We start from the raw sequence: 25,145 nt of genomic DNA, 5'->3' as shown, positions 1-25,145 counted from the left end.
CAGAGGTGGGGTCTGAGTTTCCCTGACTGTGTAGCCAGGGATGCCTAGGGACCGTCCGCCAGTGACCTGTGCCTCGCACAAGAGTCACTATGGCTGGGCGGGGGGGCGGGGGGCAGATGGAGAGGGTCTTACTTGACACTGTCAACTTGATTTGTCTCTTTTAAAAAAAAAAGGCAAAGAGAAAAGCAACACGTGTCAGCGAAAATGACTTTGGTCCTCGACAATTATTAGGAAAGGATGTTCAGGGGACAGCAGGGGTGGTGATGTAGAGCAGCTCCGCAGTGAGTTCCCCTCCCTCTCTGCCTGAGCAGCAGAACTGGGGCAACTCTGGGCTGTCTCCCCTCTGCCCCCCGTGTCTCAGTGTTCCCACCTGTAAGATGGACATTGCTGGGGGTGAAGGACAGAAAGGTCTCTGAGGTCCCAGCCGAGAGAGGTCCCAAGGATTTCTAGTTGGCTAAGTCTTTTTTTTTTTTTTTTGCATCTCTGATGAGGGCACGGTGAGGTTTCAGGATGTAGTGCCGGAGAACCAGGATTGGGGGATGCAACTGGGCACCTCCTTATATTAGGTAAATCTTTTGAGGACAGACTGGAGAGAGCAAGGAGGTCCCTCTTCCTTCTAGTTCTCTGTTTTTGCCTTTTCTCTCCTGCCTCTGCAGCCCCATCTCTGAATCGCTCTCTTCATTTCAAAGTTCTGGCTGTTCCCATCCGGGCACGATCTGATCCTCTTGACTTTTTCCTGTCTGTCTGCCCACCCCTCTTTTCTCTCCTTCTCTCCCTTCTCTTCTTTGGGTCCTTACTGTCTCCTCCCTTTTTAGGGAGGATTGGCTATGTCCCTCAATGTCACCCCCCCCACCTCGATCCCACTACAAGCCTATTTTATCCTTTTCCTGATCCATGAAAATCTGGGGCGAGTTCCCCGCATGGAGCAAGATCCAAATGCAATGCCAGGACCCCACCTGCACTCAGAACCCCGGGCACCCCAGGTGAAACGGTGGAAGCCCAAAGGTATCATCCAATGCTGGGTGGCCCTGAGGAAAGCACTGCTCCTCTCTGAGCCTTGTCGTTCCCATAGAGGAGCGTTCTGATTTCAAACACTTCCAGTCCCCTCTGTCCTCTCTTGACTCTTTGCCCTGCGGCTCAGCCAGTCTGCTGGGAATACCTCCTGGGTGCCTAGATCTGTGTGGGAGGGGAAGGTTGGTATGGACAGACATGTGAATGTGTGGGCACACGAACTCCCTGCCTGAGACATCATTCAATTAGACATCCCCTCCCTGACACTCCCCCTGGGCCCAGCCTTTGCTCACTGAAATTGGGGCTCTTGAAGGGCTTCATAGCCCCATCTTGGGGGGAAAGAGAGCCTTTCACAGATACCCTCAGCCCCATGGCATCAGAGACAGAGGCTGGGGGAGGGGCAGACAGAGGAGGGACACTGGCTGGGGAAGTCCTGAGGGGGATCAGAGGTTTTCCACAGAACGGAATATTTGTGATGAGTTTTGAGGGATGACTAGGAGTTCTCTGGGGGAAAGAAGAGGGAGAAAATTTCCCAAACAGTTTTAGCCTGGGAGTCAGAAAATGTCATTTGACAAATACTCCCTGAGGCTCCCTCCATTTGCCTGTGCCTGTGCTGGGGAACCCTAACACACACACACACACACACACACACACACACACACACTCACTCACACACCCCTAGACCAGAGCACCTCCCAATAAAGCTTTTGGGAAACATCTTGGCTTTCTCTGGCAGAAGCTCAGCTCCCCCTGCCTGTTCCTGCCAGTCATTTGAAAAGTCTTTCAGAGCCTACTCCAAATCACAGATTAACGCCCCTCTGGATGTTGCTCCTCTCCTCATCTCCAAGTCAGCCATCCAGCCCACCTCCACCTCTTCGATGGTCTGAAGTTCAAATCTCCCTCTTGCGCCTCACGACGACTTCAAGTTCCCCGCAAGACACCTTCTAGCCTGTCGCTTGTCCCTGGGGCTGGGGGGGGGGGGCGGGGGTGGTGCCCTCCCGCCCCACCATCCTGAATGAGAACTTTCGTCCTAATCTCTAATTCTGAACCGTCAGTCATGTGAAACTGCCTGAATTCACACACACTCAAAACGCTCAGTCACGTCTGACTCTTTGTGACCCCATGGACTGTAGCCCACGAAGCTCCTCTGTCCATGGGATTTGCCAGGCAAGAATACTAGACTGGGTAGCCATTCCCTTCTCCAGGGTATCTCCCCAACCCAGGGATCGAACCTGGGTCTCCCGCATTGCAGGTGGATTCTTTACAGTTCGAGCCACCAAGGAATTTAGGGAACAAATACTTTCAGGTAAATTAGAAACAAGAGCAGCTTCATCCAAACTCTTTGTTCACAGATGGGAAAACCATTACCATAAATATACAACCCTCAGTTTGCACATGGCCTCCTTAGAGATGCTCAACCCCTGGGTAGCGCACAACCAGGACATCTGTACCAGGGAGCCCTCGGGCTCATCTAAGGCATAATTTTTAATATATCCTCCAAAATCTTTCCAAGAATTAATTTCACTGTCCTGAAAGCATTTTGTCCTCCCTCCCATCCCCACCCCTGCCACCATATCAGTCCATTCTTCATGAGGTAGCCAGAGGGAGAGTCAAAACCTGAAATCCAGACTCTCCCCAGATTTAAAATCTCCTGGGGCCTCCCAAGCCTCTAGGGTAAAATCAAAACTCCTCAGGGCTTCTTACCAGATCCCACCTGGTCTGAGACCTCTGCAGGCCTCCCCAACCTCATCAGCATCTCCCACCACCCCTCTGGTTGGCTCAGCTCCAGCCACCTGACCTGGCTATGCTTCAAGTTAGCCCACTTCTGAGCCTTTGCATCTGAAGTTCCCTCTGCCTGGAGCTCTTTTCTCTCCAATGGGTAGTTCCTTTACACTTTTCACCTCTGCAGAAAGCCCTCTGTCACCTTCCCCATCTGAGGTAGCCCCCATCGCTCCAGTAGACCAGTTAACCCTCTTCTCATCCCTCTGTTTAATTTTTTCCCTAGTACAGCACAATCCTGTATTTATCAATCTGACAGGAAAAAACCCACAGTATACACATACTGGTCCAATGTGAAAAAGCAGATCCTGGGCAAAGACAAGCCATGCCAAACTTTCCCAAAATGTCTCCTAAAATGCCTGTGTGAGCTAAAATGGAGAAATTTGGCCAAACTGCCCCAAAACCCCTGGTGGAGGAAGAGTTTCAGGCAGCTAGAGGCTCCACATGGGGTATCCTGTGGCCTGCGTGTTTAAATGAATGAATGAAATTTTGGGGGAATAAGCTCCCCAGCAAATTTGTATATTCACTCACACACACACACACACACACACACACCCTGGTACACACACACACACCCTGGTACACACACACACACACACACACCCTGGTACACACACACACACACACCCTGGTACACACACACACACACACACCCTGGTACACACACACACACACACCCTGGTACACACACACACCCTGGTACACACACACACACACACACACACCCTGGTACACACACACACACACACACACACCCTGGTACACACACACACGCACACACACACACCCTGGTACACACACACACACCCTGGTACACACACACACACACACACACACACACACACCCTCAAGCTTCTGGTCTCTTTCCGTTCCTTCCTGACTGGAGCATTCTAGGAGAGGAAGAAGTGGTTGGGGCAGGGGACTGGGTCCAGAGAATCCCGTATCTTCACTCTCTTTTGGTGGGAGGTCAAGAGTTCTCAGGTATCTAACCCTGGCGTCCCAAAGGAAAGCAGTGAAGGCAGGGGTTTTGCTTGGCAGCCAGCGGTGGAAGGGGGCACTGGGGCCTCGGCCCTGAACCCCCACCGCTTTGAGGGTTGGGGGCAGTCCCCCGACGGGGGTTAGCAGCAGTGGGGAGCTGTGTCGGGGTATCCGATCTCAGCTCACCCTTCAAAGGGGCACACAGGCCAAAGGGAATGGGGAGGGGATGTGGTACTGGAACCCTCGGCATTGTCTTAAGCAGCTCTCGGCCTGGTTTTGCCATCTGTCAAGTGAGTGGGTTGAACTTTATGATATAAGGACTGGATATGTGGTGGGGAAAGGGGGAGGCAAAACCCCGTAGGGAAGCTGGGGCAGCGTGGATGCCCCAGAGCCGACCCCTTGGCCGGGTTTGGGCGCCCGAGAGCGCATGTGCTTTTGAAATCCCATCCTCCCCCCTTCCCTGTTTATTTTTCGCACAAACATCAAAAGGGACTCTGGTCCACCTTGGTGGGGGGCTCTCTAACCGCCACCCGAGCCCCTCCAGTCCCCACACCACCCCAGAGGGCGCGCCAGGAAGCCCTGCCCCTCGCCCAAGGCCCGCCCCTCAAGGGAGCTGAGAGTTCCATACTTGGCAAATTGGTCTCGGGCCCCAAACGTTGGGACCCATCTTATGGCTTTTCCAGGGGGCAGGAGGCAGGGCGTCCAGGTAACACGGCTCTGGGACCTGGCCTCCTCTATAGGGGCTGGTTTTCCTCCCATTCCAGCTCGAAAAGCCCCTAGACGCTGGGGGAGTGGCCTCAAGTAGGGGGATGCGGCTTCTTCCTTCCTCTTTCCCTGGCGCAAGGCCTCCTGAGGGGGCGGGGCGTTGCCATTCACCTTTCCCCAGAATGGGAAACTAAATCAAAGGTGCAGAGGCAGGATGCCTTCCGTTCAGAGCCCGGAGACTTGCCCTCAGGGAGGTCCAAGCGTGCAGGCACCGCCCCGCCCTGCGCGCTCTGCGCAGGCGCAATGGCGCCTGCCTGCGTGCCCCGCACTAGGGGGCAGGCGCGGCACCGCCCTCCTCGGCGGAGCGCGTGTCCGACTTGAGCTTGACGAATTCCTTGGCCACCTCGTCATTGCTGCGTTGCGACAGGATGCGCAGCACCGTGAGGCCCGTGTCGTCCATGTGGATGCGGCGGCCAAGGGGCAACCAGCAGGCGGCGCTCCCGCGCTGGACCAGCTCGCGCAGCTGCAGCACGGCCAGCCCCACCGTGCGGTCCTCGCGCGCGAAGCAGTAGTCCTTGACGCACACCTGCAGCTCGTAGCACTCAGGGCCAGTGTCAGCGCTCAGCGTGCTGCGGGAGGGCGGAGCGTGAGGACGGATCACGCCGCCCGCCCCCCCCCCCCCCGCCAACCACGCCCACCGGTGACTCCTCTCCCACCGGGTCATGCCCACACCCACGCCTCTTAGACCAGAATTTTTAGCCCCAGAAATGCCCCAGGTCAACATGTTCCTTCTGGCCAGACATCTTCTCTCCTTCATGAGCCCTCATTATGCTATTATATCATACTCACTGTCCCCGACCCCGACCTGTGTGTCCCCCAAGGTGGTCACCTCCATCCTGGTGTCACTCCTGCACTAAGGTGCCTCCCTTCCCAGCATCCCCACTTACGATGTGATCTCTCCTGTTCCTGTCCCCAGAAACCACCGGTTCACCAGAGATCCCTCCCGCCTAGTGGACCCTGAGGTTCATATAGGATCATGTCCCCTAGTCGTGCTCCCCAAAGCATCCCAGACTTACAACTGAAAGCTCTCATTGTACTTGGGGGCCCAGCTGTTGTTCTTGGATTTGGTCGCAAACTTGCGTTTCTTGTCACTGAGCTGGGGCCCAATGATGTTGACCTCGATGAATGGCCGGAAAATGCCAGAAGTCTGCCACTTGAGATCATTGGCAGCCACCACTGTTGGGGGAATTAGAAGGTAAGACTGCTTAGGGTCCCCCAGTACATAGCTGTGGTTTTCAAAGTCTGGCTGAAAGATTACATTTCCCAGCATGCTTCTGTAGCTAAATATGACCACGTGACTAACTTCCAGCCAATGAGATGTAAGAGGAAGTGACGCAAACAACTTTCAGCCGGGGAAGGCCCTAAAGGCAGCGAGAATGCCCTACCCTTGCTCCTTTCCTAGCTGCAGACTGGGAAGCTGATGGGGCTGAGTCCTCTGGGACCTCATAGAGGAAGAAAACACATTAGGGATAAAAATACAGCAAAAGCTGTTTGGAGCCTGGATGCCCACCACTGTGAAGCCCTCACGTCAGTTCTGGGCTGATTGTTCTTGGAGTTACCCCAGAGGAAGATTCATTCCATCTATTAATATCTTGTTTAAGCCATTGTTATTTTAGGTCTTGGATAAAACAGACCAATCTGTGTTCTAACTAGAAAACTAAAACCCACAACAGGAACGCAGAGCTGGGAGAGAAAGTGGAATGAGTCCTGTAACACTTTTTGTACCTCTTGATCCAGCTGTGTCTGAAGGTGGATACTTCCGAACATTTCAGTTTTATGAAAACATTTTTTAAAATGAAAAAAAAAAAAAAAACAACAACAACCAATTTCTTCCTTAAGCCTGTTTGAGTTTGGTTTCAGTGTTAGAATCTAGTGCATCCTGGCTGAGGCACTCTCCCTCCCACCTCAGGCTACTCACCTTTCACTGTGACCTTGTGTTCCCCAGTTCCTGGATGAGTGAAGAGCTCTACGTGGACGGAGACTTCACCCACAGGGTCTTCCACACCCGAGCCTGGGCGGGGCAGGGGAGGATGCTTGGCGTGAGCTTCATTCTTTCCCACCCACCAGAAAGGACGTGGACTGCCTCCCACCCACCATATGCTGGCGGCATCAGGTCATCAGCCATGACAGGTTGGCACTGAGGGCAGGCTGGGAAGATGGGTGCTCATAAGGAGGCCGGGAATCCTCGGCCTTTCATTGCTTTGTTGTGTGATCTCAGGCACATCTCCTAACTTCTCTGAGCCTAATATCCTCTTTTTCATTCCCTGTCATCAGACTCGGTCTTCATCTTTCACACTATCTTGGCGGCATCTGACACTTTGGCTTTCTGTGCCTCAGTTTCTCCTCTTGGCTGCACCAAGGCTACACTCTCCAAGTTCTCATCTTACAGTTAGTCTCTCCTTCTCACCCTCTTTTTCCATTTCCTACTCCTCTGTTGATCTTCAAACTGTTGGGGCACCCTGTACCTCAGTCTTCAACCCCTTTTTTGTTTTTACTTCCTCGCTAAGTACTGGTATGGTGGAAGATGCTGCCAGGTCTGCCTTCAGAATACATCCAGACTCTGGCCCATCTCCACAGCTGCCATCCTGGTTCAGTCCCCATCAACCACGTGGCTCCATCTCACACCGCGGGTATGGCTAAATGAACCACAGCTGCCCAATCAGAGCCTTCTCCGGCCATGGCTGCAGTGATTGGCTCAGGGATGGTCATGTGACCGGAGCTAGGCCAATAGGAGTTGTCCCTGGGCCAACTAGGCCACTCTGAATTGTTGTAATAGGCTCCTCCCTGTCTCCCTACACTTTCGCTCAGCTTCTTTCAGTACACCAGCCAGAGAAGTCCCAAGTCAGACTGTATCCCTCCTCTGCTCAAAACCCTCCCAAGGCTCTCATTTCACTCTGAAATAATCAGAGCCTTTTCTGTGACCTGCAGTCACTCCTGATATGTCCTCACTATTACCTCTCCTGCCGCACCCCTCTCCTTTCTCGTCCTTGCCAGCTCTGCTCCTGTAACTGTGCAACATGACCCAGAATTCTCAATTCTGCTGAAATGACAGCTTGTAGAGACATTTTTTATTTTCTCTGCCATTCCTTTTCCAACTGACCATCTCAAGTTTCCACTGAGAAATGTCCCTACCTCACCTCAGACATTGTGGCTCCATCTCGCACTTTAGGTACAGCTAAATGAACCAGGGCTGCCCAATCAGAGCAGTCCCTGGCCATGGCTGCAGTGATTGGCTCAGGGGTGGTCATGTGACCCAACCTGGGCCAATAGGAACTGGCCCCAGGACTTTTGTTGTAACTCCTAGGAAAGAGTCTCTCTCTGGTTAAGCTGCTCCAAGGCCCAGTGAAGGGAGAGTCCATCCCACAGAGGTCTCAATAGAGACCATTGGCATTGTTGGAGACTCTAGATCCAGCTATTACTGATGGCAATTCAATTCAATGGCTTTCAGTTATAGGCTCACAAATTCTCTAGTCTGCCTGAATCAAGGTAAGGTACTTTTCAATTTCAGACACGACAAGCAGCCTGATTGATTGATTCTGATGGGGATCACTGAAGGAGCAGTTTCAAAGCCTCTGTCCCCAACCCTCAGTGACTCTTGGGAAGGGCATCCTGTGGGGCCTGGGGACCTGTGACCGCCAGCACCTCCACCAGGCCCCTCCCCTGCCCCTCAGGAAGCTTACCACGCCTGGAGCACCCCATGCATGGGGGGAGGAACAGGGGGAAAGTTGGGGTGGGGTGGGGTAGGAGAATGGGTCAGTCCAAGGTTGATCAGGTTACCTGGCTCTGTGCGGTTAGTGACCAAGGCTCAGGGGCAGAAGACCCCCATTGCCCCAGTATTGGGGTGTGCACCCCCTCATCTTTGCCACCCACCCAAGGCTGCCTTCCTTGTCATCTCAGGCTCCCACCCCACTCCCTCCAACCAGTCACATGCTCAGCCTCACCCCCCCCCCCCGACCCCCACCCCAGGCTGATGCTTCATAGCAAGCTCAATCCGGGCCAGACTGAGGGGTGCCAGGGGAGAGTCGGACAGTGGTGGGTGGGGTGAGGGGTCAGATCACGGCCAAAGCTAGTAAGAAGGGGGAGGGGGGCAGTGCTGGGCGCCCCCATCCCATGGTTTGCTGGCTCCAAGGGGAAGTGTCTTTCCCAGGCCTCTCTGTGATTCTCCCACCCCACCCCCATCCCCAGTCCCAGGCCCCCTGGAGGGGAAGGTTCCTTGGGCAAGGGGCTTAGTCTCCTTTGAGACAGCTTCCTCATCTATGGAATAGCAGATCACCCTGAGGGGCAACCTAAAGGAATGTCTTCTAGAATCCCGAGAAGTGATGGGCACAAAGGCTAGCTCAGAGTTAGAGCCTGAAAAATGCTCGTTTTCTTTGCTCATAAAAGTGACATCCATAAAAATAATAATAATACAACTAACAATTGCGGCCAGCTAGTACATATCAGGAACTGCTCTAAATTTAATTCGTCTAGTCCTAAAAATAATCTTATGAATTACGGTCCTTGACTGTTCTCATTTTACAGATGAGAAAACTGAGGCTCAAGGAGGCAGCCGGTTGCGGGGAGGCGCCCACCCACGGAGTGGCACAGCTGGAATCTGAGATGGGCAAGCGCCTGTCTGGGGGACCCGGGATCTGGGTTAAGACCAGCACCTAGGGAGAAACGGATTCCGACTCGAATCGCTACTCCTTCCCCACGTGGAACCAGCAAGCCGTCCTTCCCCCCTGGTCCGCCTAGGCACCCCTGAAGCCAGTCGGGCCTGGGCGTGGCCCCACAGGCCTGGGAGGCGGAAGGACGGGCCTTTTACTAGCCGGGCCAGGAGGGGTGCAGGCACCGGGCACCGGGCGCGGGCGGGCGGGCGGGCGGCGGAAGCACGTACCCTTCTCAGGATAAATGTCTTCACTAAGGGTAAACCTAGTCCCTTTTCCACCATGGACTAATCACGGGAGTGGGGAGGTGGAGAAAGGAGGGGAGGGAGGAGGGAGGGGAAAGACGAGCGAGCGAGAGAGAGGCGAGGATGGAGGGCGAGTGTGCGTGGCGGGGAGCAGGGTAGGCGCGGAGACGGGGCGGCGAGTGAGAGGGAGGAGAAACAAGAGAGAGAGAAACGTCAGCTGCAGACAGACAGACAGACAGCCTCCCGCTCCGGGGGGACACCAGGAACACTAAAAGCAGCAGCGTGGGCTGGGCACGAAGCTGAGCGCAGAGGCCCGACGCCCAGGGAGGGCCCTAAGCCCTGGGCTGACTCGGGGGGGAAGGGGCAGCTGGTGGCCGCAGGGTTTAGCTCCCCTCACCCCAGCCTCCTCTTCCACCGCCGGTACTAAGCCTGGGTTAGCGGCCAACCTTCTCGCCCGTGTCTGCACTCTTAGGGCCAATTTGGAAAAGGAGGGGCCCAGGGAGGGGAACTAGGACCCTAGAGTCCTGCCCCCCAGCCCCAGCTGCTGTGTGCGAACTCAGAGATGGACAGGAGACAGAGGCAAGAGAAGAAAGAGAAAGAGAGAATTTGAGAAATAAGAACTCCCTCTCCGTCCGCCCCTCCAGGTCGGGGTCCCTCCCATCTCTGGTGCTGGCACTCCTTAGCTCCCGACAGTACAGAGGTCCCTCCCAAGGGTACTTTCAACCATCCTTCCAGAGGTCCCTCCCCTGGAGCTGCCAATCATTCATTGGCCACGTGACGTCAGAGATCCCGCCCCTGCCAGGGATATCAATCACTGTCTCCCGCAGTCACAAGTCCCTCCCGTAAAGCTATCAACCACTCTCTGGAATCAGAGTCGAGGTTCCGCCCCTAACAGCTGTCAATCACTCCCTGGTCCTTGCGGACAGCGGGCCCGTTCTACAGATTTCAATTACATCCTGACCCCCTGACGTCATGGGTTTTCCCAGGAGATGCATTCCTAGCCCACTGACGTCAGAGGTCCGGCTCCTACAAGCTGTAGATCATTCACTGGCCCGGTGACATCATGGAGCTCACGTGCGCCCTGGAGCTGTCAATTCTTCCCGGGCTTGTGACGTCACAGAGGAGGTGTGTCCAAGGCGGCCGCCAGGCCGGGGCTTGGGGCTGCGCTGCCCCTATGGGAGGGGGATTTTCATCGCGCTAACCAGCGGCTCCTTACCCTGGGCCGACTGCGTCTGGACGAATGTCTTGATGAGCAGGTCGGTGGCCTGCGTGTAGAGGGACAGGGCGTAGCGCAGGGACTGCAGGTCTGGGCTCTTCTCCAGGAAAGTTTTCTTGAGGCCCACGCCACCTGCATGGAAGTATTGCTGTGGGGAGCAGGGTAGAGAGAGGTCAGACTCGGCCCCTTGACCTGCCCTTCCGGCTGGGCAGCCCCAATGCCCCTCCCCCACTCTGCTGCCCTCTACTGTGATGGGCGGGGTGACAGGGCGGGTCTTCAGAACACCCAGGTCCCAGGACTTCCCTGGTGGTCCAGTGGCCAAGACCCCGCGCTCCCAATGCAAGGGGTGTGGTTTTGATCCCTGGTCAGGGAACTAGGTCCTACACACGGCAACTAAGAGTTCACTGCTGTAACTAAAGATCCCACAGGCTGCCCTGAAGACCTAAGACCCCGCGAGCCGCAAGTAAGACCCAACACACCCAAATAAATACATAAAAATAAATATTAAAACAAACAAAAAACCCAGGTCCTGCTACTCCCACACTTACCCCTGCCCCAAACCCACACCCTCAGAATAACACCCATGTCTTGCACCCCCTCCCAGGCCCTTTGCAGCTCTAACCTGCAATATCCTAACTTTCTTTCCAAAAGTCTTCCCTTGCCTCAGGGCCTTTGCACTTTCTCTGTTTGCTGGTGAGAAGGTCCTCCCAGTCCCCACCCCTAATTTTCCATTTTGCCATGGCTGGCTCCCTGTCTTTGATTAAGTTTTCAAAGGGTTTTCCTAAACCACCCCTCCTTAATATGTTGCCAACCATATTTCACTGTAATTCTCCATTTCAACAAAACATTTCCTTCTACAAGAATAGTCTTCACACTTTTTGTTTCATGGAAACCACAGCCCCTTTCATGTCTCCTTGTTCTTGCAAGGGCTGGTTCCCTGCCTAAGAATGCTCTATTTGTTTTGCGTTGTGAATTTCTATTCCTCAAACTCCACTTCCCATGTGCTCTCTTCCAGAAAACACTCCCTGGACTCTCCCATCCCTTCCAATACCCTGTCCTGACCCCACAGAGCTGGGGATGTCCTCAGGGGTCTGCTGCCAGCCAGCCTGGAACTGACAAAGAAGGGTGATCAGGGAGTGTTTATAAATGGAATGGATTAAGGTGGGTTGCAGTCTAGATTCATGTCCCCACTAGCCACATCCTCTGCTTGCCCCACCTAGGATGGGCAGGGGTGGGGCCTCTCACCTTGATAGTGTCCAGGGCCAGCTCAACAACTGCACACTGCTTCGGGGTCAAGCTCTTGGCTTCTTCTCGTACCATGTGGTCCTGGATGGATGGAGAGAGGGGCCAGATGGGCAGTGCAAACTCTTCCTTGGAGATCTGCCTATCTATAGGTCTCATCTTCGCTAAACTCCAAGGAGTTGGATAAGTGGGTCTTTCTCGGTGTCTAGCATGTGGCTGACACACCACACATGCTCAATAAACATTTGCTGAATAATTCTTTTTACTCTCGATCAAGCTGTATCTGAAGCTTAACCTTGCAATACACTGAGCAAATAAATAAACTGCACACTGCTTCGGGGTCAAGCTCTTGGCTTCTTCTTGTACCATGTCGTCCTGGATGGATGGAGAGAGGGGCCAGATGGGCAGTGCAAACTCTTCCTTGGAGATCTGCCTATCTATAGGTCTCATCTTCACTAAACTCCAAGGAGTTGGATAAATGGGTCTTTCTCGGTGTCTAGCATGTGGCTGACACACCACACATTCTCAATAAACATTTGCTGAATAATTCTTTTTACTCTCGATCAAGCTGTATCTGAAGCTTAACCTTGCAATACACTGAGCAAATAAATTGTGCTTAAGCCAGTCTGAATAGAGTTTCTGTCCTTTGAGCCTGCAAAGCATGCCACTATTCTCAGACCTCTTCCCTGGGAAGCCCCCCACCCCAATCTCCTGCCCCCCATGCTGGCCTCACCTTGAGTTTAGATAGCTGACCCAGCTCCTTGGCTGCATTGAAGATCATCTGGGTGCCCTGTAGGTAATAATCGACATAACCCCGGTGAGGGTGGGGTCTTCCTGCTCAGTGCCCAAGCCCCCATTGACACCCTAGCCCTGGACGCCATCTTGGTTCTTGTCCAAAGGCCCTGGACAACCTTGTCCCCAGGTTGCGTCCTGGGGACAGACGTTTGGAGCCCCCAGAAGGTGCTGAGGAGGAGATGGTGACCTTGTCCCCAGAAATCTCAGTCCTGTTGGGGCACTACCCATCCTCCCACCTCCACCGCGTGGCCCCAGGTTTGTGGCACAGAGAAGAAAACAGGGTAGTGGGAGGGGGAAGCCCAACTTGATGTTTATGGGTATGAGTGGGACTTGCCAGCCCCGGGTCACGGAGCCTTGAGAAAACCATGGGATGGGCTCTGGTGAAAGCTACCACCCACCAAGGGCCCATTCCCTCTGTGGGAAAACTTCCCCGGTAATCTGAGGGGGTGGGTAGGGGAATGTTAACCTGAACTTTTAAAGAAAGAATCCTCCCCCTTAACACCCACCTCTGGACCCATCTCCCATTCCTCCCCAAACCAGACATCAGCAAGATGACATCCTGGTTATGGCTCCGATGGGCCAGGTGGGCCTGGGTTCAAATCCCAGCTCTGCTGTGTGGTCCTGGGCAAGTCACTGAACCTCTCTGAGCCTCAGTTTTCTCATCTCCAATGGAGGAAATCCTATTCCATTTGTGGCTTAGCTGGGACTAAACATGTCTTTGTTCAGTGTTCACAGTTATTATTACTCGGTATCAAGGTCATGGGCAGTGCTCGGGGAGACAGGGCCCTGGCGTGGAAGCTATATATCCTGCCCCTCGCCCCCCATCATGATGCCGAGTGAACTGAGACATGTCTCAAGCTCTCTCTGGGCCTCAGTTTCCTCCCCTGGCCGCTAGGGGCACCTACACTAGCTTAGGGGACGATGGGGGGGTTGCGGGGTGGGCTGAGTATCACTGAGGTTGTGAGCCCTGAATTACTGGTCCCGGGGTGGCCTGGGAGTCCTGGGCAAGGCTAAGCAGGGAGGGGGGCCGTTGTCAGCTGGGATATTTGGAATCACATTGCTGCTTTTCCAAGCTGGCCAGTGGGATCCGGTCACCCTGCCACTAGTGGTATTAGCATGATCATCCTGGCTGTGGCTACTCTTCTTAGTCCTTGTCTGTGATTCCCCGAGGCTGTCACAAGGCACAGTTACTCGGGAGCCCAGCCTGGGCCTCAGTTTCCCCTGCCACACCCTCCTCCCCACTTGCCACCCGCCCCTGCCACCCCTCACGAGCAAGCCAGACAGACAAAGGAAGAAGAGACCGACAGACAGGGTCACAGTACACCCCCAGACGGCACGGATCACAGAAGTGGAAAGAGGCATGGGTGGGGTGGGGGGTAGGGGTGAGGGTGGGAGCCAGACAGACAGTGAGAGGCCGGTCTTACATCTGAGTGGCTTGGCAATTTCACCCTGCCCTGTGGAGAGAATCAGGTGAGGGTCAGAGTTTGGGTTGCTGCTGAGAAGATATTCAGTGGGGCTTTCCTGCCCCCCTCAACGCACAGCCCACGAGCTCCCTCCCAGGTTCTGGGTCCAATGCTGGACCCCCTCCCCACCTAGGCACCTCCCCTCAGCCCCTGGTGGGGATTAGGGGTCAGACTCTGAACTGCCGGGAGGCTAGAATCAGCCCATCACCTGGGGACAGGTACCCAATCCCACAGTCAGCCTGCCCCAAGATGGGGTGCCTTGGGGAGTGGGGGAAAAAGAGAGAGACAGAGCTTGGGGTCTCTCCTTCCTCAACTCCCAAGACCTTACCCCAGCAGGTCTGACTCTAAAAGAAACATCCTAACACAAGTATCACAAGTTCACACAATACCCAGACACACACCCAGGCATATCCATGGGTATGCAGAAAGTTTATGTACACACACATCTGGATCAACATACAAAGACACACACACATGCAAAAGAACTCAAGAGCTAAAACACACACATGGACTACTCAACACTTGCCCACATGTGCACAATCACACACTCTCCACCCCCACAGGGATGCACATACATGGCAGAGTGCCTGAACACACATGCCCTCCAAAGGGCTGATGGGTGAGTTGGCAGCCCTGCAACCCCTGTTCATGAAGTGGAGACATAGCTTGTGTGCACACAGGCAGGATAGCTCCTGCATGGGTGCTCAGCAAGGGTAACTGTTCATGTTCAACCACAGCGCCCACCTCCTCACAACACACCCGTTAGAATGAGCAAAACATGTCTCAGTCCAGGGCAGTGCAGTGTCTGGGCCCTTCTAGAGGCCACAGAACTTCAGCTGAGCCCAGGACTGGGATTAGCCCTTTGGGCAGTGTTGTGAGAGGACAGGGGCTATCTGTGCACAAACACATATGCGCCAAGCCATGTCCCTGAGGAACCACTTCGTTTCTGATTCCTGGTTTTGTGGGACTTGGTTAGGGCACCCACCTCCTACCCATGAAACTCCCAGCTGACCTCCCTGCCCAGGCAAATGGACACACACATATACACACGCACCCACACAGCAGAGTTTGGGACCTCAGCACAGGTGAGGCCCTCATTACCTTTTCTAATCCCTTGCCATGTTTTCTCAAGAGGGTGCCCTGCAGAGACAATGTCACAGGGTGATCAACCTAGCAAGCTGTGTGGGGTGGGAACCCAGGGTGATAATACATACTCATGGGGATAGGAAGTAAAGGGCATCTTCACTGCACAGCGGGCTGGTGACAGAGTTGCTGGGCGGATAATGTGTGTGCCTTAATGACTGACTTAAAAGGTGTGAGAGCCAGAGAGGCAGGAAAGAGAGAGAGAAGGAGAAATAGAAATACATAGAGAGAGAGAGAGAGAGAAGTCACTGCCAAAATATAATCCATTTATATTTACTGTATATATGAGGCTCTTGGTCTTTGAGTCAACGGGAAAGTAAATGGGCTCCACGTTCAGACAGACCTGAATTTGAATCCTGGCATATATTTACTATGTGGCTTTGACCAGGTGACTCTTCCTCTTTGAGCCTCAACTTTCCTCATCTGTAAAATGGAAATAATAATATCTAACTCACTGAAACAGGTGTCATGAAGGTGAGCTGAAACAATAGCTATGAGGTCTGGAATACAGGAAATCCTCAACAAATGTATGTTCCCTTAGCTCACTACCCACAGATGCATTGTCTGTAGCTGGATATGCGGCCACCATGTGGGTACAGTCAGATTGCAACCACAAGAAGTGAGATGAGCCCTAGCAAATTTTCAACAAACCTTGGATTTTATAACAGCCTTGTCTTGCCCAAAAAGAGGACTCCAGAGTGGTTCTAACTGATCTCTGCCCTTTTATGTGTCTACATACTACCACCACCACCAATAATATTAGCTCTAACTTAGCGAGCACTGCCTTAGTCAGTCATTGAACTGAACACATCATCCTACTTGGTTCTGAAAACAACCCTCAGAGAGCTGCTACAATTAACCTCTTTTTTTTTTTTTTTTCCCAGACAAGGAAATGGAGGTTGGGAGGTGAAGTGACTTCCCAAGGTCACAGAGAAAACGGCTGGGCTGAGATTTGATGCCAAGTCTGCCTGACACCAAGGAGTCACAACATTATCCCCACCTGGGTGCCTGTCTGGGATTCCTGTGTGTTAGCATGTGTGGTGGGAGTCGGGTAGGCAGAGGTGATGGTGAGGTCTGGCTGATGAGCTAGCTTTGGGAACCGGGGTGGTGAGGGTGCAGTTCGTACGGTTACTAACAGTTCAGAGTGGGAAAGGGAGGTCAGAGAAGCTCCACTGACTTTGAACAACCTTTTAGCTTCAGGGAGAGATCCAGATATCCTGGTGGCGCCTCAGCATGGCAGTAAGGGTGAATTCTAACTAAATCATGTGAGCAGATGTGAAGGTGGTGGACTCGGGTTTTGGAAGGCGGAAGGCCCCTCCTCCGTACTTCTAATTGGGCGGGGTGGGGCGTGGCCTCCCTCCCTCCCGGCCCCGCCCCCCCATGCCCCGCCCCAGACAGACACAGGCACATCTAGGCGGAAGGGGGGACAGTGGGTGGGGGGCCAGTAGGTGAGGAGGGGGCGCCGGGGGGGGGTGCAGCCACGCGGTGGGCCGAGTCCAGACACAGAGCGGACGGACAGACAGACGGACAGAGGGGCCTCTACTTACGATCATCTGTCAGCCGTGATGGGGGCGGGGCGGTGGGGGAGGGGGGAATAAGTCACCGTGAGTCTCCCGGAAAAGCCAGGGAGGGGGCGGAGACGGCACCAAAGGGCGGACCCCGTGTCTCAGCCCAGCCCAGTCCAGGGGAGGAGAGGGGCGGGCGGGCAGCTGGAGGTCCCCAGCTTCCCCCACCATTACTGCCTCTCGGCTGCCCCGGCCGCCCCTCCCACGCCTCCCTCATCCACCCGGAAACTTCCTCCCACTCTATGCTGGGCCATTAACCACAGGCCCTCACTGTCCTTAGGCCCCTCTCCGGGAGGAAGCCACACCCAGCCACACCCCTCTGAAGATGACAGTCCCTCCACCCCTACCCAGCAGCCTGACTGCAGATCACTATCTCTGGGCTGCCCCCAGGAGAGTCCCAGAGGCACGGTCCTGGTCTCCAGATGACCACGGACCTCTGCTTGACCTCTGTTAACTTCGGTGCTCTCTATAACCTCTGGTTGACCTCTTGGAACTCTGTTCTATTGGCCTCTGAGCTCCGAAATCTGGGTATCTCCTTTACATGCCTCTTGATTGACCTCCACAGCCCCCTGATGAACCCACTGACCTCTATACCCTCTGTGACCCATGGATGGCCTTGATGCCCAAGCTGATCTCTCTATTTTCTGGGTAATCTCTGACCTTTAAATAATCACTTGTTCCTCATATGACCCCTATATCGCCTAGACGTCTCTTTACTTGACCTCTTTGACCCTTAAATAACTGACCCCTGAATGACCTTTTGACCCTTTTACGACTTTTCACCCATGTGTGACCTCTCTGATTTCCGAAAGGTCCCACTGACCTTCTGGTGGACCCTCAAATGGCCCTTGTGCCTGGATGACCTCTAAGCCCCCAGTGCCTGTGACATCAAGCTCTCTGGGCTCTCACAGAGGAGGTGGCCCAGGTGTCCCCTCTGGCCCCCTGCAGGCCTCACCGTCTGGTCAGTGAGGGGTGGCAGGACGATGGTCTTCTCCATGGTGTTCATGACCAGCTTCCATAACTCCTTCAGCACCCGCTTCAGCACCGTCTTCTCACAGATTTTGGCAAAGAGAGTCAGGCTGGGGGCAAGGGAAAGGTCTGAGAAAGGGCCCAGATGGTTCCAACCTGAGGAACCCCTTCCCCTCACCACATGGGCAAGGTGGGAAGGCATGCCATGGACATGCAAGAGGGTCCAGAGCCTGTACACAGACCCCAGTGGTCTGATGGGGCTGCAATGTGGGATGCCCGGGGGGAAGAGTGAATGGTAGCTGGACAGATCAGTGGGAGCTAGACTGGGAAGGAGCCTCAAAATCTAGGAGGAAGGCCTGGGCCTTAGCAGGAGGGCAATGGGGGAGCTGTGGAGTGTTCAAGAGAGAGAGCCAGATTTTTCTATTTGAACAAATAGAGTGGGGGATGAACTAGAATAGGAAGGTTGGAGAGAAGGGGCTATGAGGGGGCTGGGGCCATGCTCAGGAGAAGAAGGGAATGTTAGGGAAGGGGACAACCTTGAGAGGGAAAACAACAGAGTTCACGACTGGCTACACGGGGTTGACAGAGGGCAATCTGTCATGATCCTTCCAACAACTTAGCCACCCTCCACCAAAGCATCCTTCCCCCAACCCTAATGCTTCCTCTATCAATTTATTGAAAACAATGAAGAGAAAGTGAACCGACTCAATGGACATGAATTTGTGCAAACTCCGGGAGATGGTAAAGGACAGGGAGGCCTGGCGTGCTGCAGTCCATGAGGTCGCGAAGAGCTGGACATGACTTAGTGAGTGAACAGCAGCAACCGTCACTCTTCCCTACATCCCTCTTTCCTTTCTTCCATCCTCCCACCCATACATCCATATACCCATCCTCCAAACAGTTATTCATCCATCCACATATTTACCCAGCTCTCCATCCATCCATTTATCCATCTATCCATCCATCCTTTTATCCATATATTCTCCATATAGCTTTCTAAGCATTTTTCTTTTAATCTACTCATCCATCCACCCACCCATCCCTCATGTCTTTTACCATCCATTCATCCATACAAATATTGACCCACTGATCCTTCCAATCATTAACCCACCCATCTTTCCATCTCTTCATGCCTCTGCTCACCCGCGCATCCAAACCATTCAACCACCACCCAGCAAGCATGCCCTGAGTATCCTCTCCAGGCCAGCCCCAAGGTTACCCTCCCTTGTGGACCCAGGCCACCCAGCCTGGCTCACTTGCTATCCAGCAGGTCCATGATGGGTTGTAGCACATTGTCAGCATCCTGGGCCACGCTGCTGCAGGCACTGGCTGGCACATTGCCTGTGCCTTTCACCTGGCTAAGGATGTCACCCATCTGCTTGACACAGTCTTCAATGTGCGGCTGGAAGCTGGGGACAGAGAGGAGGACCTCAGATTAGACTTTCCTGGCCTCTGGAAGAAGGGCAGCATGAGGCTGATCTGTGGACCTTTTATTACCAGCATCAGAGAGCCGCGGCATATAACAGGAGTGGGGTTTAATAGTAGAATTGGGCATCAGGCTAAGATATTTACTTGTGATGTTTATTTCATCACATGGTCCTACTCAGGTACTACTGTTAATCATCTTTACCATCTGAGCTTCCCTGGTGGCTCAGACGGTAAAGAATCTGCTGGCAATGCAGGCGACCTGTGTTCAATCCCTTGGTCAGGAAGAGCCCCTGGAGAAGGGCATGGCAACCCACTCCAGTATTCCTGCCTGGAGAATTCCGTGGACGGAGGAGCCTGGCAGGCTACAGTCCATGGGGTCACAAAGAGTCGAACACGACTGAGTGATCAACACTTTCACACTGTTATCATCATCCCCACTTTATAGATGGGTAAACTAACATTCAGAGAAGTTAAACAACTCACCCAAGGCCACACAGTAGTAAGCAGGGAATCTAGGCTTGAACTCAGCTTTGTATAGCTCCTAAGGGCCTGAGGTCTTCGCCACTACATCTGCTGAGTCTCCAGATGCCCCAGGCTGGGGGCTGTCCCCTCCCTTCTGCTCCCAGCTCTGGAGATGCCCCCACCTGGTAGCAAACACCCGGCTGAGTTCATCCAAGACGTTGTTGAGTTTCACCTGTAGCTCCTTCAAGATGTCACTGGCCTCGGCATCCAGCTGAGGAGGGAGAAGTGACGTCATGTCAGGTTCATAGGACATCTGCGTGGATGGGGCATTTTCCCATCCAATTCGGGGGAAAGGGGCTGGAGAGGAAACTGAGGCTCAGACAGTTAAGCTGCTTGCTTGGGTCTGATGAAGTCGCTGAGCTGGAATTCATCAGGTGCGAGCTCTGGGGCCTGCGGGGACATGGGGACGACAGTGACCCCGCCCGGGCCCTGGCTCACCTCCTTCCCTCCCATGGCTTCAAACATCTTCTCCAGCTGAACTCTCAGCTGCTGAGTGTTGTTCATGAGGATGCAGGGCTGCAGATGGGAAAAGAGGAGGGAGTCAGGGCTCAGGACCTCTCCCCAGGGCCTCCCCGCCCCCCCCCCCCCCCACTGCCAGGGACCTAAGATGGTTACAGGGTCTGTGTCTGGAGGAAGCTGGGGTCCCATAAAGTCATCTGAGCATAGAAGACAGTATTTGGGATCAGGTCCCTAGGAGTTCTGGGGGGATCTCTAGAGATCAAGAGGAGGAAGGAGAACTTCCCCTCTGGGTAGGCTGGACCTGATGAGTCCAGAAGGGCTGGACCTCTGGGAGTAGCAGAAAGGGGAATTCCTGTCACACACCAGTATTCTTTTACATGGGCTCAAAACTTTGTAAGCTCACATACATATTCCCTGAGGGCTTCACTCACAACAACCAGACGATGACACATTGAAGATGTGTACCCTCACCTGTAGATCCCCCTGGACTCACAGTCAGACACACAGACACACACACACACAGCTGGACATACATGCAGACACAGGTATCAGAGCCCAGGGAAGGATGCTCTGGGGTACAGAATGGGGTTGGGGGAAAGAGGACAGGGACCCCCGCAGGTCACCACTTTCTCCTTCTCCTTGGAGCAGTAGGAAGCAAAGTCCTTGGAGATGATGTCTGCATACTGGAGGAGCACATTACTGATGGTCTGGGGAGGACACAGAGGGTGGGTGAGACAAGCGGCTGGGGTTAGGTGGGCCCAACAAGAACCGTTAGTGAGATCAGGGATGAACCTGAATCCTACTAGCACCTAAGATGGACCACTGGGCTGGATGAATTCTCCACCCAGGATGACCATCATGACCAAGGGGAGACACCACCAACGGAGATGATTGTCTCACATAGACATAGCTCCTTTTCAGAGCAACCCAACAGTCATAGTAACCTAACCCCAAGCATAAGCTTAACTCAGTCCCAAATTGAATCCCAATTCCTATCTACAATCCTCAACTTTACCCCAGGTTGAAGTCAATCCAACTGATGGCCCCAACCTTCAAACTCACCCAAACACCTGCTCACATTCTATATAAATCCCAATACTCACTCCAAACTCAATGTCTTATTGAGTTCCAGTCCTAATAGTAACCCAAAAACTAACCCATATCTCAATCTCACCCCTAACCCTGACCCCAGGTCCAAATTCAACTCCAACTTTAACTATGACCCTGACCTCAACCCCAACCTCAAACTGAATCCAAACCCTGATCCCAACTTCAACTCCAATCTCCATGACCTCAACCCAACCTCCAACCTCGAATCCCAACCCCAAACTCCAACCACAACTCCAATGTCTATGGCATGACCAATCCTAACAGTGGCATGAACCCCTACCTTAATACCAGTGATATCAACAACCCCAACCTTTACCTCAATCCCACCTCCACACCAACCCCAACTTTGACCCTATCCCATCCCCCATCTGGACCCCATCCACACTTCCAAACCTTGGCAAAGCGCCTCATGTAGTGCCCCACAATCTGGGGGTCAGGACACTCGAGTTTCTTGATGATCTCAAAGCTCTGATTGAGCTGGGAGAAGACATCCACCACGGAGCAGGAGAACAGGGCATGCTCTGAAGTCTGCTGGAACTGCATCGGAAGGGAGGATAGAGGGAGGAGAGAGGTTAGAACCAGACAGTCCCCGGAGTCCAACCTTCCTGCTTTCCACAGGGAGAGCCAGAATGCCCTGGGATGACAGTGAGATGGATAGTGGGCAAGGTGGACTCAGAGCCAAGACTTAGAGGTGGATGCAGGGGGAGGGGTCAGGCTTGATAAACTCGCATTCATTTGCTAGAGGAACAAAAGACCCATCAACACTGTGAGCAAGACAAAGATGGACATGTTTTCCAGAGACTGGCCTCATCCCAAGGGCAGTTTTGCCCCCAGATTGGATCTCAATGGACCCCAGAAGTAGTGAGGCCACTGTGGGCAGACTGGAAGCTTGGTGGTGGATCAGTTTTCTTACCCCATCCTTCTTGTCTCTCTCCAGGGCTCCATGTAAGAAATCTCGAGACACTTCCTCATTCTCGTCCAGCCACTGGATGACAAAGGGCTCAAACCACCTGGAGTGGAGAGCCAAGATGGGGCCCTACCATCTCTTGTCTCCCTAATCCTCTGCTCAGACTCACCTATGGCCTGGGTGGCCACTCCCCAGCCCCCTCCGACTTCACCCTTGAAATGGACTGAATGACCGTTGTCCGAGCAAGGCCCAGACATGTGGGATCCTGGTGGATAAACTGCCTTTGGGCAAGTGGGTTTATTCTCTGAGATCCTGACAGAGCACACAGTAGGTCCTGGTAAACGGTGACCATCCCACTCTCCAACACAGCCCAAGAGTCAAACGTCCTGGGTTCAAATCCTGGCTCTGTCACTAATTGGACATCACCTTGGGCAAATCCTTCAGTATTTTATTCTCTATTTCTTAACCCACAAAGTAGAAATGACAAGACTCCTGTCTCATAGAATTGGTGAAAGGATTAAAGGAGAAAGGACAAGTGGGACTGCTCAGCATGGTTCCTGGATCTTATGATCATTAATTGTCTGGCTAGAGAAGTCCATAGTTCAACAGCTAAGAATGGAGAACACTGGGATTGTACCCCACCTGTACCCTCCTGATGCCCAGGAAGATCTGAGGTCAACTCTCCTGCCCAGGACCTCAGTCTAGCTGTCTGATGCCCAGGGAACTCGGAGGAGGTCAACTCTGCCACCCAGGACCTCAGTCTAGCTGTCTGATGCCCAGGGAACTTTGAAGAGGTTGACTCTCCCATCTGGGACCTCAGTCTAGCTGTCAGCACTACAGTTCTGGCTTGGGCTCAGGACAGGGGACTTACGCGGGATACTCGGGCACTCGGTCCTTAAAGGCAGGCAGCTCAGCCACATACTCATTGTAGAGCCATTTGACCTTGAAGTGGAGGTTCATGTAGTCGGCACTCTTGCACAGGCGATGCTTATCATGCTCTGGTGGGGAAAGCAAGGGGGCAACTTAGCCAGAGGTGTCTACCACTCTCTGCCATGGCAGTGCCCACTCTGGCCATCACTGAGGTCTGACCTCCAATATGAGGGGCCAGGGAACTCACAACCTTAGGGGGGACACTGAGGCACAGCTAACTGCTGTTTCCAGGCTGGGTTGGGGGGCACTCACCCTCCATTGCATACTTCATATCCTGGGCAAACAGGTTCCACATCACTTCAGCGCTAATTTTACCCACGTTCAATTCCTGGGGAAACCTAGTGAAGATCATAAAAGTATGAAACCTTGGCAGACAGAAGCCAGATGGCACAGGCTGCTTTGGCCTTCCCAGCCCCAGAGGGTAGTGTGGGACAGGCAAGGGGTCTGGATTCAAGTTCACTCATAGCCACTGACTTGCTAAGTGATTCTGCACTGAGGCCTGCTTCTCTCTGAGCCTCCACCTACCCATCCCTCCATTCATTCATTGCCCCACTCATCCATCTATCTACCCATCCATTCACCCACCCATCTGTCTATTCACCCATCCCCCCATCTCACCATCCATCTATTCCTTCATTCATTCCTTTACTCGCCCAACCATCCGTCCACCAATCTATTCATCCATCCACCTATTAATCCATCTGTTAATCCATCAAGCCATCTGTCTATCCATCCATCTATTCATTCACCCATCCATTCATCCACCTGTTTACATATCCATCTATTCATCTATCCATCTCCATTCACCTGTCCAAACATCCCTTCATCCATCCACCCTTTGGTTCATTCATCCAGAATCCCTTATCTTAACTTAATATTTAAGTAACCAAGAGATGCTGGCACTCCAGAGTCAGGAGTCCTTCTAGCATTCACCATAGGGAGCAAGAAAACACAATAGCTCACTAAGTTAACACAGATGAAAATTCTACAGACATGTAAAGCCACAAACCAAAACTGTGTGCACATTCATACATAATTACCCAATTCACATCGCATATTAAAGTGCACGACTATACACAAATAACAATTAAACCCACAGACCACAACCATACACAAAATTATATTCACACATATAAGAGATAATGCAATGCACATGCAAAAGATTTAGTACAGTATCTAACACACAGAGAATACTCAAGCAACACTACTGTTATTTATGAACCTACAGACATAAAATTTTATCCACATGTACACACTGTTACACACATCAGCGCATAGAAAACACGTCTGACTAGACCAGTGGTTGTGTACATACGCACAATTCTGTTTGCAAATTATGCTGTATTTCATCCATGCACATGCACATGCACAGGTGCCCCCATATACACATTTCACATATAATTAGATAGGGCTACCTTTACACACAAGACACAAAATTGTGACACACATTCACGACGACCTCCAGATAATTAATTACACAGACGCAAAACTCACTGGTTGAGGCAAGGAGTGTACGAATTTTTGTCTTCCTCAATGATGGACACTATGAGAGTGATCAGCTTGGACCAGAAGTCGAGGTTCTTGATGCTGGGGCCCTGTTCCTCCGGGGGAACTTCCCCTTTCTTGGCCTAGAAAGAACAGTGGGGGTGTTGGTCACAAAGGGTTCAGGGGTAGGGAGCTCAGACAGTTCATTATTGAGGGGCAGGAGGTTAGGGAGGAAGGGCCCTATTGACATGTGTATGATTCAGGTGAGAGGTCTTCTTGAAAAGGAATTAAACTCATGTAAACGGGCCTCAATGGTTATGAGTTTGAGCAAACTCTGGAAGATAGTGGAGGACAGGGAAGCCTGGCGTGCAGCAGTCCATGGGTCGAAAACAGGCAAACACGACTTAGCAACTGAACAACAACAGCAAAACAGGCCCCCAGAGAGCTCATGTCCACACAGCTCACGAAGCTTAATCAGACTCATAAA

The 25,145-nt window shown here is 53.0% G+C and overlaps 1 protein-coding gene across 9 annotated transcripts in view; it reads right to left on the bottom strand.

Moving 5' to 3' along the window:
- Positions 1 to 3,524: 3,524 nt before the first annotated feature.
- Positions 3,525 to 25,145, bottom strand: part of UNC13A (unc-13 homolog A) — a 64,746-nt gene continuing 43,125 nt past the window's right edge. For 2 of the 9 annotated variants that reach the window (XM_043911004.1, XM_043911006.1), the window contains 20 exons: positions 24,668 to 24,801; positions 23,426 to 23,511; positions 23,115 to 23,241; positions 22,250 to 22,346; positions 21,730 to 21,873; positions 20,850 to 20,933; positions 20,206 to 20,283; positions 19,890 to 19,978; positions 19,074 to 19,226; positions 17,804 to 17,927; positions 16,831 to 16,836; positions 15,242 to 15,280; positions 14,102 to 14,131; positions 12,616 to 12,672; positions 11,886 to 11,966; positions 10,641 to 10,788; positions 9,410 to 9,466; positions 6,452 to 6,544; positions 5,550 to 5,709; positions 3,525 to 5,102 (listed from right to left, as the gene is read on the bottom strand). In XM_043911004.1, coding sequence (XP_043766939.1) covers positions 4,802 to 5,102; positions 5,550 to 5,709; positions 6,452 to 6,544; positions 9,410 to 9,466; positions 10,641 to 10,788; positions 11,886 to 11,966; positions 12,616 to 12,672; positions 14,102 to 14,131; positions 15,242 to 15,280; positions 16,831 to 16,836; positions 17,804 to 17,927; positions 19,074 to 19,226; positions 19,890 to 19,978; positions 20,206 to 20,283; positions 20,850 to 20,933; positions 21,730 to 21,873; positions 22,250 to 22,346; positions 23,115 to 23,241; positions 23,426 to 23,511; positions 24,668 to 24,801 — 2,088 coding nt within the window. In that variant the 3' untranslated portion in view covers positions 3,525 to 4,801. The remainder of the gene's footprint in view (positions 5,103 to 5,549; positions 5,710 to 6,451; positions 6,545 to 9,409; positions 9,467 to 10,640; positions 10,789 to 11,885; positions 11,967 to 12,615; positions 12,673 to 14,101; positions 14,132 to 15,241; positions 15,281 to 16,830; positions 16,837 to 17,803; positions 17,928 to 19,073; positions 19,227 to 19,889; positions 19,979 to 20,205; positions 20,284 to 20,849; positions 20,934 to 21,729; positions 21,874 to 22,249; positions 22,347 to 23,114; positions 23,242 to 23,425; positions 23,512 to 24,667; positions 24,802 to 25,145) is intronic. The other 7 variants (XM_043911005.1, XM_043911009.1, XM_043911007.1 and 4 more) reach the window with 7 other exon arrangements.

The sequence above is a fragment of the Cervus elaphus genome, chromosome 9 (genome assembly GCF_910594005.1).
Source record: "Cervus elaphus chromosome 9, mCerEla1.1, whole genome shotgun sequence".
NCBI lineage: Eukaryota > Metazoa > Chordata > Mammalia > Artiodactyla > Cervidae > Cervus > Cervus elaphus.
Note: the sequence above shows the minus strand (reverse complement) of the source record. Positions and strands in the feature narration are given on the sequence as shown.